This window comes from Vulpes lagopus, chromosome 3 (assembly GCF_018345385.1).
Source record: "Vulpes lagopus strain Blue_001 chromosome 3, ASM1834538v1, whole genome shotgun sequence".
Taxonomy (NCBI): Eukaryota; Metazoa; Chordata; class Mammalia; order Carnivora; family Canidae; genus Vulpes; species Vulpes lagopus.
This window is the reverse complement of record NC_054826.1, coordinates 79,020,675-79,032,850: the sequence shown is the minus strand read 5'-3', so window position 1 is coordinate 79,032,850 and position 12,176 is coordinate 79,020,675. Positions and strand designations below refer to the sequence as shown.

General features: G+C 39.1%; 1 protein-coding gene across 4 annotated transcripts in view; it reads left to right on the top strand.

Moving 5' to 3' along the window:
• ABCB10 (ATP binding cassette subfamily B member 10) overlaps window positions 1-10,161 on the top strand; it is a 36,867-nt gene extending 26,706 nt beyond the window's left edge. For all 4 annotated transcript variants that reach the window (XM_041749051.1, XM_041749052.1, XM_041749050.1 and 1 more), the window contains 5 exons: window positions 818-897; window positions 2,667-2,847; window positions 5,360-5,403; window positions 7,720-7,754; window positions 8,247-10,161. In XM_041749051.1, coding sequence (XP_041604985.1) covers window positions 818-897; window positions 2,667-2,847; window positions 5,360-5,403; window positions 7,720-7,754; window positions 8,247-8,478 — 572 coding nt within the window. In that variant the 3' untranslated portion in view covers window positions 8,479-10,161. The remainder of the gene's footprint in view (window positions 1-817; window positions 898-2,666; window positions 2,848-5,359; window positions 5,404-7,719; window positions 7,755-8,246) is intronic.
• The last annotated feature ends 2,015 nt before the right edge of the window (window positions 10,162-12,176 follow it).

Here is a 12,176-nt window from a genome sequence, read left to right as displayed (position 1 = left end):
CCTTGCACAGATTATAGAACCTTTGTACTTTTTAAGTTAAAGACCTTGGGTTGTTGCCAGTTTGTGAAAGTTTACAGCTGGCTTGTATAATTCCATACCACTGACAGAGAAAGCATGGCATTTCTTAGTCACCGTCATGGTCATCCCCAAGCATTATTGAGTTCCCTCTGTGTTACAAAATTAATTCTGTTAGCTAGGATCAGAGAATTACATTGGATTGTTTACAAGCTCTGCTATAGTATCAGATTCTTGGTAATAATAATAATGATTCTTTTCCAACTGCATCTATGCAGGAAGGAATATTTGAAGGAGTAATAAAAGAGCTAAAAACGTCACTGGCAGATTTGAATTTCTAGTTCTCAAAACTTCACCACAGAACCAGGCCTTCACGGTATATGCTGATACTGACAGGGTCAGGAAACTCCAGGGTTGAGCAGCCACTGTCCTTGGTGCCAGCTTCAGAACTGTGCTGCCCGTATTTATGCCATCAAGCAGACATCACACTGCTTGCCCCCTTCCATGGACCTTGCTTCCAAATCAGTTTTGCACAAGTGAATCTTCTCAGGAGCCCTGAATAACTCCAGAAAGGAAGTCATTGCAGCAAAGTGAGGAGCTGGATGAGTGAATTAGTGGATGGGCTAGTCAGTAGACAGGGAAATTCCGTGAACTATGTTGATATTAGATTCTGTTTGGAGATTTTGAGTGTACTTTTGATCTTTAAAAGAACTGAATGTGGAATTTTTCCACCAGATCCCTTCTGTGTTTACATTAGTCTTAGCCCCATGACACTCTGTGACTTTCCTCTCCTCTCTACAAGGAACAATCAGTCTTGATGGCCGTGATATCCGTCAGCTAAATCCAGTCTGGCTGAGATCCAGGATTGGGACAGTGAGTCAGGTAGGAAGAGAGGCTTCTGTTTTTATTATACTGCCTTTAAAATTTGATTTTATTATTTATTGTTCCTTAGACTTGAACCTCTTAAAAGAGAAGGGATGGAAATTCTCCAGATGTACTAAACTAATCTCAAATGGCATGTTTTTTAAGGTTTGTAAATAGTGCTATATCCTCTTCAGGATATTATTACCTTAAACACTTGAAACAGTTGAAACTGGCTTTTTATCAAAAGCTGGGCGCTAGTGTTACTTTGTAGTGCAAGTAGTCCAGAGGATAGGAAGAAAATGATAGAACTGTTTAGCTTTTACTGACTTCCCACAATTCCCATTCTCATCACCGGCCCAGTGGTCCACTGTTTTACATAATGGGTTTCAGGGATAAGCAAGCAAAGATTATGGCAAGGGCCAGGGTCTCCTTGCAAAAAGGTTGCAGATTTCAAGGCAGAATGTTAGTGTAATATGGTCACTTTAATGAGACTGTTTTCATGAGACCATTTGGTGCAGGGAAATTTTGATGCAGCTGTTTATATTTTATTACCAGGCTGCGTGCATGGCAGACAAACCTGAGCCTTCCTTCATTTCTGAGCCTCTCCCTCTAATGAGCTTCCTCTCAGACCTCACCCTCACCCCACTCCACTAGGTGGGGAGCAGCGGTGGTGGTGATGGGGGCTGCTTGGTAGTTTAAGTATATCAACAGTGTATATTGTTTAGGGTTGGAGAAAAGAAGCTGGAGGTTTATTTGCTTTTTTAAGACTATTCCACAGGGTCCAGTTAAAATGTCATGTTCCCATCTGGTTTGTGTATATTTCAAAAAGTAATGAATAGAGATGGATTCCCCCTTCATCCTTAGTGGGAAGTTTGCAGCTGGAAAATACAGATGGATCCAGCACCTTCCATACCTGACAGTTCCTAAGGGAGGGAGCTTACATTTATGAAGTATCTACTATGTGCCAGGCACCTGCCATGGGATCTCATTTCCTGCAATATAATGATGAAATCAATCCTGTTCATGGAAAAACATGAATTTTTCAGAAGTCATCTGTGTGAATTTATGGAGAATGAGGAAGTAGAATCAAAATAGTATAAAGTTGGCCACCTGGGTGGCTCAGTTGGTTGAGCATCTGACTCTTGGTTTCAGCTCCGGTCTTGGGATTGAGCCCCAAGACAGATTATAGGCTCAGTGTGGAGTCTGCTTGTCCCTCTCCCTCCCCTTCTGCTCCTTGCTGCCGCCCCCCCATTCATGTGCATGTGCACATGTCGTCTCGTTCTCTCTCTCTCTCCAATAAATAAATAAATAAAAATTTTAAAAAAATAGTATAAAGTTGACCCTTGAACAACATGGGTTTGAACTGTGTGGGACCACTTATACATGGTTTTTTATGGTACAGTACCGTAAATGTATTTTCTTTCTTATGATTTCTTAATATTTTCTTTTCTTGCTTACTTTATTGTAAGAATACAGTATAGAATATATATAATACATAAGAGATGCATTAATCAACTATTTATGTTATTAGTAAGGCTTCCAGTCAACTGTAGGCTATTAGTGGTTAAGTTTTGGGGAGTTCAAAAGTTATACTCAGATTTTCAGCGGCATGGGGGTCAGCACCCCTAACCCTCATGCTATTTATTCAGCTGCCAACTGTGTATTCTTTGGGAGGAATTTAATAGTTGCTTAGATATAAGTACTTTTTAAGCTTCACTACATTTCCTAAACATGGTTGAAGTCTGTTCTGAAATTTGCAATAAATATGTTTTGTTTCCAATTTGCAGGAACCAATTTTGTTTTCTTGCTCCATTGCTGAGAACATTGCTTATGGTGCTGATGACCCTTCCTCAGTGACTGCCGAGCAGATAGAGAGAGTGGCTGATGTAGCCAACGCAGGCACTTTCATCCGAAACTTCCCCCAAGGATTTAACACTGTGGTCGGAGAAAAGGGTGTTCTCCTTTCAGGTACCTTTTTGTTACTGCTTGGCAGCAAAAACTCTCTGCTCCAAATAACTCCGCAGTGTTTCATATAGCAGTATTAACTTCTAATTAGGCTTTTGTCCTTAGAGTTCATGATATTAGCCTTTCCATTTTCTAAAATCTTTTTTGTGTGTGGACAGCCCCCCAGTTTCCTTCACTTTCTACCCCAAAGGTGCTTCCAAATATCCACGGAGTGTTCACTGAGCAGTACTCAGCCATAGCAGCTTTTTCTCACCTGAGAAAAAAAAATATGTTTTGCAGCTTGAGATCCTTAAAAATTGCAGAAAATAAGACAGATATCAGGTGGCAGGATGATTTGTTCAGGGAGCAGGGGCTGTAAATCTGGAGCAGAACTGAAATTGAAGTACTTTGTACTTTACGTGTTAGACCAGAGGTCCACAAACTTTCCCATAAAGGGCCGCAGAGTAAATATTTTAGATTTTATGAGCCATATGTGGTTTCTGTCACATATCCTTTGTTGATTTTTTTTAAAAAAACAATCCTTTAAAACTGTGAAAACCACTCTTAAATTGAGGGCCGTGCACAAACAGGCCCTGGCCCCGATCTGGCTCACAGCGCCGTGTGCCATGCCCTGTGCCAGACACATGCAGGACTCTGAGGCTCAGTTGCTGTTCCCTGGGATGTTAGAGCACATCAGAGTACATTGCATTATGGGTGCCATATTTTCAGGAGGGAAAGAGAAAACTTGTATTCTATTGCTTTAGAGTGCAGTAGTGGGATCAATGAGTACTTAAAGGGAAATACATTTCTGGGTAAACATGGATAATGTTTTCATTACAATTATTGGCATGTGCTCACTTCCATGGAATGAGCTCTCTGTCCCTGGAAGCATCTGAGCAGAGGACAGATGCCTCCATGTCAGAGTGAAGGTGGCTGGGTTGAGCTAGAGCAGTAGTCCTTTCCAACTCAAAACTTTTTGCTTCAGGTTAGACCACAGAAAATTTAACACAAGACATGTTTTTATTGTGTATGATTTTTTTAAAACAATAGGCAGTGGATGAAAAAATGTTTTTGATAGATTTGCGAGATTCTAGCAGTAAAATTATACATTGCTGTGTAAAAGTGAACTGCTCTGGCATCTCTGAAACACGCCCTCAAATAGAAAACCAGTTTCAGCTGCTCATGGTGACATTATTGAGCATCAGGATGTGGAGCTCACACATCCTGCTCCTTGCTGCCGCCCCCCCCATTCATGTGCATGTGCACATGTCGTCTCGTTCTCTCTCTCTCTCCAATAAATAAATAAATAAAAATTTATTTTATTTATAAATAAATAAAAGGTAGCTGGGAGCTACCTCACTCTGTCCAACAAGCATGTCACCTTGTCCCCTGGAATAGATTCTATATGTCCTTCCCTCTACCAGGATTTTCAAGCTTACATTTCAGAGTGAAATAGCCAAAAGTTTCAAACCATGCTCACTTTCTGGAAGGAAGGAAGAAAGGACATCTAGTGATAGATCCTCAGTGTACTGATTGGTACTGAGGATTTCTCAGAGCCGACCTGAAGTCCTCAACTGGCTACTCAACCAGCCCACCTCAGAGCACTCAGACATCCTCACCGACTTGGGGGGATCCAAAACAAAGGGATGTCCCTGGTTTCCTTGTTGTGAGCACAGGGCTGCCTATTTGAGGATAGCTTTTAGGAGCACCATATGTTTCAGATGTAATATGATGAATTGCACATTTCAGTTGTAATTTAATTTTGGTTCATCATTTGATGAACTTCTCTTAGATGAAGTAATATAATACAATTACTATTAATAAGTATTTCATCCAATAAAATCAACCAAAAGAGGAATGTTTTCATCACCAAAAATGGAGTGAGTTTTCTAAAACAAAGTAAGTCGGGAGGAGCCCTGAGTACTGGTGTCTGAGACTCTACTCGTGGTAACTTGGGAGTCCTGTGCCCTGGAGGAAAGGAGAGAGGGTGCTGTAAGGCAAAGTGGAGGAAGGGAATTATCATAGATATTCTGCCTACTGCTGTGCCATCTGCATTTGCCCACTCCCAGCCCCCAGTTTCTTCCCTTGCTTTTAGTAGAATTTGAGTTCTAAAAGGGAAGGATTAAAGTGGGTTACTCAGACCTTGGCTCTGCCACTTACCAACTGTGAGACCTGGGACTGGGTTATTTTGTGCCTTGGTTTTTCATCTGTGAAAAGGGAATAATTACAGGATCTACGTCATAGGACTTTTTTTTTTTTTAAGATTGAATGAGATAACATTGTAATGCATTTAGACAATGCCTGGTACATAGGAACTCCTCAAGAAATGTTAGCTATGACAATTGCTATTAATTTTGAGTTTGATGAGGAGACAATATTTTAAAAATAGGTTTCCTTTCTACTGTCAATCTCAGCTGTGCCTAACCGGAAGAAGCTGTCTTCAAATTGCCACTAAGCTTATCAGAAAAACCTATTACCAAGAATTTTTGTTTAGGCTTTCATGTTTAAAAAAAAAAAATTGTATTGTCATTGTCAGGTGGGCAGAAACAACGGATTGCAATTGCCCGTGCTCTACTTAAGGTAAGCTTGAAGCCATTTGGCTGGAATATTTCTATCATTTTTAATTTAGAGGCCTTATAATTTATAATTTACTATTCTCCTTCCCTTTTTTTTAGAGGGGGAGGGTAGATATATGGTTGATAGTTCCCATGAAAAATGAGTTGGGAATTCCACTGAGTATATGTTGTCCTGATTTAACAAGTATTTCTTAGGTATTAAGAGTCCAAACTGTGGTAGGGTTGTTGGAGGGAGAAAAGTTTAACACATGGACCTTCTGTCAAGAAGTATATGGTCTTGGGACGCCTGGGTGGCTCAGCAGTTGATCGTCTGCCTTTAGCTCCGGGATCGAGTCCCACATCGGGTTCCCTACATGGAGCCTGCTTCTCCCTCTGCCTATGTCTTTGCCTCTCTCTCTGTGTCTCTCATGAAAAAATAAATAAAAGTCTTTTAAAAAGCAAGCAAACTAGCATATGGTCTAACGAGTGTAACAATGATTATATCAAAATATTGAAACAATACAAGTATGATTCCTTGTATAATCTATAGTCCACTGCTAAATTTAGTAGTATAGACTGGAAATACTTACACAAGACTCCTAAGAGTAGAGGGAAAGCCATTTCAGCTGAAGGCCCCAGACATTGCAGTTTTTAGGAAATGCCAGCATTCCCCTTTATTGTATAACTACTCCCCTCAGGTTTATAGGTGATGTTTAAAAAAAAAAAACAGCTTTATTGAAGCATACCATAAAAATTACCAGTTTTAAATATACTCTTCAGTAACTTTCAGTAAATGTGCAGTTGTTCAACCATCACAGTCCAATTTTAGAACATTTCTGTCACTCCACACAGATCCCTTGCACCCCCTTGCAGTCTTTCCCCATTTCCACCCTCATCCCAGGCTGCCACCAAGGTACTGTCTGTCTGTCTGTCTGTCTGGATTTGCCTTTCTGGGCATTTCAGGTAAATGGAGTCAAACAAGATGTGACCTTTGCATATCATCTCTTTTGCTAGTATAATGTTTGTTTGTTTAAGCGGGGAGGGGCATAAGGAGTAGGAGAGACAGAATCATAAGCTGGCCCCACTCCCAGCATGGAGCCTAATGCAGAGCTCCATCTCATGACCCTGAGGTCATGACCTGAGTCAAAATCAAGAGTCAGATGCTCAACCAACTGAGCCACTCAGGCGCTCCACTAGTATAATGTTTTGGAGGTGTGTCCATGTCGCAGCCTACACCTGTCCTTTACTTCTTTCTCTGGCTGAGCAGTATTCCTCTGTGTGGGCACAACAGGACTCGCTTATCTGTTTGCCAACTGATGAACATTTGGGTTGTTTCCAGCTTGGGACTATTGTGAATCATGCTGCTGTGAGCAAGTAGTGGACAAGCTTCTGTTTGGACATATATTTACATTTCTTCTCAGTAACTTCCTAGGCACAGCTAGAATTTAATGTGTTAGAGACATTAGTTGACGACCTTTTCTGTTTTATGTGATACTCTTAACTATAAGGATCTTTTTTTTAAAGATTTTATTTATTTATTCATGAGAGAGAGACACACAGAGAGAGAGAGAGAGAAAGAGAGAGAGGCAGAGGGAGAAGCAGGCTCCTCACAGGGAGCCCGATGTGGGACTCAATCTCGGGCCCCCAGGATCATGCCCTGGGCTGAAGGTGGTGCTAAACTGCTGAGCCACCCGGGCTGCCCTATAAGCAGGATCTTGAGAGTCTAGACTCTGTCTCACTCACTTTAGATCCCTGCCTCACACTGCTAGTTGATTGGCCAGCAGGATAAAACTGCATCATCTACAATGTCCAGTCCAGTGACGCCTGTGATATTGGTTCAGAGTCAGCTCTAACTTTTCCATTTATGCACTTATCTCAGACACTTAGGAGTTTATGCTTTTCTTATTTGTAGCAGCTTTATTGTGATATAATTTACATTCTATACAGTTCACCCATTTAAATTGTGCAGTTCAGTGGGCTTCTGTGTATTCTGAGTTGTATCTATCACCATCATCAATTTTAGAACATTCTCATCACCCCACAAAGAGATGCTTGATCCTTTACTAGCCACACATGACCTCCTCTCTTATTTCTCTGTTGACCCCAGCTGCAGGTAAACACTTACCTACTCTCTGTAGATGTGCCTGTTCTGAACATTTCCTCTAAATGGAGTCCTACAATATGTGGCATTTTGTATCTGGCTTCTTTTACTTAGCAGAGTGTTTTCAAGGTTCATCCACATTGTATCCTGTATCAGTACTTCATTTCTTTTTATTACTGAGACTTTGTGTTTTTATAATAAATTGTGTTCCTTTTCTTTTTGATATTTCTCTTTTTTCAGAATCCCAAAATTCTTCTCCTAGATGAAGCAACCAGGTGAGGATATCTTAACACTATGTGTGCCTGTATAAGCCAAATTCTTCCTTTACCAAAAACTTATTATTCTGTACTTCAAAGTGATACGACTGAAAATGCTGTTTTTCCCACTTCCACTTTAAAGTGACCACATCTGAATGGATAATGACAGTTGGGAGGCAGAGGGCAGGCCGAGTCAGAAGTTGAGGGTTCTAGTCTCAGTTCAGTCACGTTTGTGATGAGCCCTGGATCACACTCAGCAGCAGCTTTACAGAGTTCTCTTCTCCTTCTGTGACAGCAGTTCTATGGAGAACAAGGATCCAAGTTTCTTTTGTGTAGTATTTTTATAATATAAAAAATATATAGTGGAATTATGTATAGAGTAGAAGTGATTTTGATTACAGTGGAAATTCACTGCTCCTCTGGGGCAACTGCGTTTATAAGGGGAAGTACGTGAGCACACAGCATGCACAGCACTGATGTCTCTGCTTTCTCACATGGTTCCTGTGAAAGCGCGCTGGATGCTGAAAATGAATACCTTGTGCAAGAAGCGCTGGACCGACTCATGGAAGGAAGAACAGTGCTAATTATCGCCCACCGTCTGTCTACCATTAAGAATGCTAATATGGTGGCTGTTCTTGACCAAGGAAAGATTACAGAATGTGGGAAACATGAGGAATTGCTTTCAAAACCAGACGGGATATACAGAAAATTAATGAACAAACAAAGGTTTATTTCAGCTTAAAGAAGCAATTACTGATAAAGTGAACACGAGAGACTTTAGAGCAAACCCTTGCTGCAGGATAAAAAGAAATTTAGGGATGGTATCTAATCTACAAATCATACTTCAAGTTATTTAAAATATACCTATTTTTTCCAAGGTGGATAAAACATTGTTTTGAGATGTACCTATTCTCAAGACTTTTTTATTCAGAGTTTTAATAATTGTAACTTTCTAAATGTCTATAGCACTGAAGTTATTTTCAGGTTTTTTTACTTTCTTTTATCCTGGAATACTTTAATTAATATAACATGATGCCTCATTTTTTTTTTAACCTGCTGATACACATTGAAACTGTTGTCAAATGACAACTTTTAAAAGGGGATTATAAATAAAAAGCTTAACTATTTTAGGTGAGTTTGCCAGTCACTCTGTGTAATTCTCTTGGTAGTGTCCTACCTACATTATGTCTAATTTCACTAGACGAAAATCTCTCTCTTTTTCTATTCTGATAATCTCCTGAAGCAAACCTGACATACAGACATACAGGAATAGTTAACGGCACATGGCGAGGAGGGAACATTTATGTTCCCCACCTCCTATGTCTTCAGGGATGTGAAACTTTAGAAATATGTGTTCTTCTGGGATGAAACTGTGTTTAGATGTGTGTGGTTTTCAACATTTTTAGCACATGAAAGTCTGATGAATTCTAAAAAGGGAAGAAGCCCATCCTTTGAATACGGAAACTTCTGTTTTCATTATTCGTACATTTGTTACTTTGGGAAGCGAGGCATGAACTGCTAGGTATTATCAAGAGGTAAAAATGAATTTTACATATAAGTTATCCAGAGGCATGTATTTTGAAAATCATCTTTTAAATATTTATAATTCCTAGCCAAATTTTACATTTTACCAGTTACTGAAATACTTTTGAAGTTGTTTCATTCAATAAGGCAAAAATCTAAATAATATAACTGTAATTTTCAACCTTAAAACATTTGAAGAAAGCTTAGTTCTTCCTTTTGATATTGTTTGTATCAGTAGTTTTCCTATTGATACAGAGTATCAATAAACTTTCAGAACTTGTCACTCACTCTTCTGAAAAGAGGATGATAACCCTTTTGATTTATGGTTATAATTTTATTCACCCAAATGCCTCAGAATTCTGAAAGCAGTGCTGAAAGCCTGCTTTCAAATCACTTCTGTTATTTTGCTGTTGCCTCAAGAAAAAGTGCTTTTTTTTAACATTGATGATGCCAGAACCTAAGAAATAACTATATTGGTATAATTAAAATGGAAGTTTGCCCATGTTCTAAGTATTGATTAGTTCACTGATTATACTGGAAGAAGAAACCACTATTTCCTGATGAGCGTGTAGTGTTATAATTCATTCTACATAAGGGAATTTATCATTGAATAAAATGAACTCAGTGAATGAATGAACTCCATGTTCTTTGTATTAGGAAACAGTATATTTGTGACAATCATTTTAACAAGCTTTACTTGTATTCTTTATACAATTTGCTATTATGGCATGGTTCACAGCAGACAAAACAATTACAAGTTGGATCTGAGGGAAATCTCTTTGTGCCATAGAAATTATTTACAAAATTGACTTTGATTATATTTTATTTTCTAATACAAGATGTTCAATTGTGTCTTTAAGGAACATTTTATATCCCAGATTAAAATTTATAGTAAACTTTATTTGAGTCTGTCACTTCTTATAAAGCTTTCTTCTTACTGGAATTTGACTATGGAGGTTCAGTAATAAAGAAAAAACTAACATTATAAATAAAGGAAAGTAGTAATTACAAGTTCCTTTCATATCCTCCTTACCTAAAATTGTTAATGTTCTCATTTTTATTTTTACCCTTTTGTTGTTTTGCTATTTATAAACTGTTAGAAGGTGGGGGAGGGATAGTAAAGTATCCCCCAAACTGAGAAGGTTAGAGACGGGAGATTGAAATAGGTGACTCCATCCAATTTACATGGAGTTTACTTCAAAGAAACTTGTCGATGGGGGATCGAGTTGATGATGATCCAGGCAGCTGCACAGCTATTCTCCATAAAGTCCAAACCTTGGTCTACAGACTTCATAGAGCAAAGGGATGTGTGGGTGGGGAGCATACTGTAGTGAGATCAAAGGGCTTGCATGCACCTAACCGGGAGCTAATCTTTAATTAGATATTGTGGTGCCATCCATAGGAAGTGTAAAGACTCTGTCTAACAGATTCATGGGAGACCAAAACAAGCCTCCACACATCCCAGCCTTGGTGTGTACTTCTAAGGTATGTATATTAATCTTCAAGGGACCTGGAACACAAGAGAGGTCATTGAGCAAAACTGAACAAGATGGAGGGCTAAAGATAGAGTCAGTATTGTCAGTACTCCTACATAAACTCTCTATTTAGTTGCTTTAGTGCAATAAATAAGTATCCTCTACTCCCACTGTGGACAAGGAATTCTGCTTTGGAGGTGATGACAGAATGAGTATCTGCCCTCAAGGAGCTTCTAGTTTATTTAGAAAGAGATAAAGGAAACAAAAAGTAATTACAAGAAAATAGCTAAATAGCAGAGGAGTTACTGCACCAATTTGTTTCCCGAGTGTTTGCACATGTTACCATGTTTGATACTTTGACAGTTCTATAATTTAAATAAAGGCCTATCATCCCCTTTTCACAGAAAAGGAAATAAGAATAGGCAAGTGGTAAATTAGTTCAGCACTGGTGCTATATACTAGGAGATATTAGAGAAATGGGAGCTGGATCATGGACCTTCAAAATCATGCTGAAAATCTTAGCTTTCATTCTACATGCATGGAGAACAATTGAAGGATATGTATGTTCATATAAGCAATTTTAAAAATAAGCAAAAAACATTGTAATCACCAGAAATACTGCATGTGAGATAAAATTTCATGTTAATGAGCTTAGTGTTTGTTGTCCACCTCCCAGGCTCATCTCTATGTGCAAGGCCTTCTCTGACCTTGGACTTGACTTGTTCTCAGGAAAGAACCATAAGCTAAATAAGCTGTTTTAAGCTAAACCCATTTTTATAAACTAAGGTTCTATTTTGAGAAATCCATTTTATTCCATAAAAATGCCAAAGCTGTTAGAAAATAAATGAAAACAAATATAAATGTTACAAAACATTAAGTGTATTAATGAAAGAAGTATGTGAGAACTACATTGTAAATGTTCCTTTGGGGGTGTCCTTCTACATGATTTTTATGTCAGGCATCATGGCAATCTCTGTTCATTCATTTGAAAAATATTACTGAGCATTCTCTACTTCCCCTATGCCTACAAAGGACCCATGTCTCCTCATGAAACTAGCCCATGGGTCAGTAAACGGACCTGCTGCCTGATTTGTATGGTCTGCAAGCTACGGATGGTTTTTACAGGTTTTTTTTTTAAGATTTTATTTATTCATTCATGAGACAGGGAGAGAGAGAAAGAGAGAGAGAGAGAGAGAGAGAGAGAGGCAGAGACACAGGCAGAAGGAGAAGCAGGCTCCATGCAGGTCCCAGGATCACACCCGCTCGGCTGAAGGCAGGCGCTAAACCACTGAGCCACCCAGGGATCCCGGTTTGTTTGTTTTTTAAAGATTTTATTTATTTAGTGAGAGAGAGAAAGCACACGTGAGCTGGGGGAGGGGTAAAGGAAGAAGGAGAGAGAGAGTCCCAAGCAGACTACACTGAGCATGGCGCCTGACTTGCG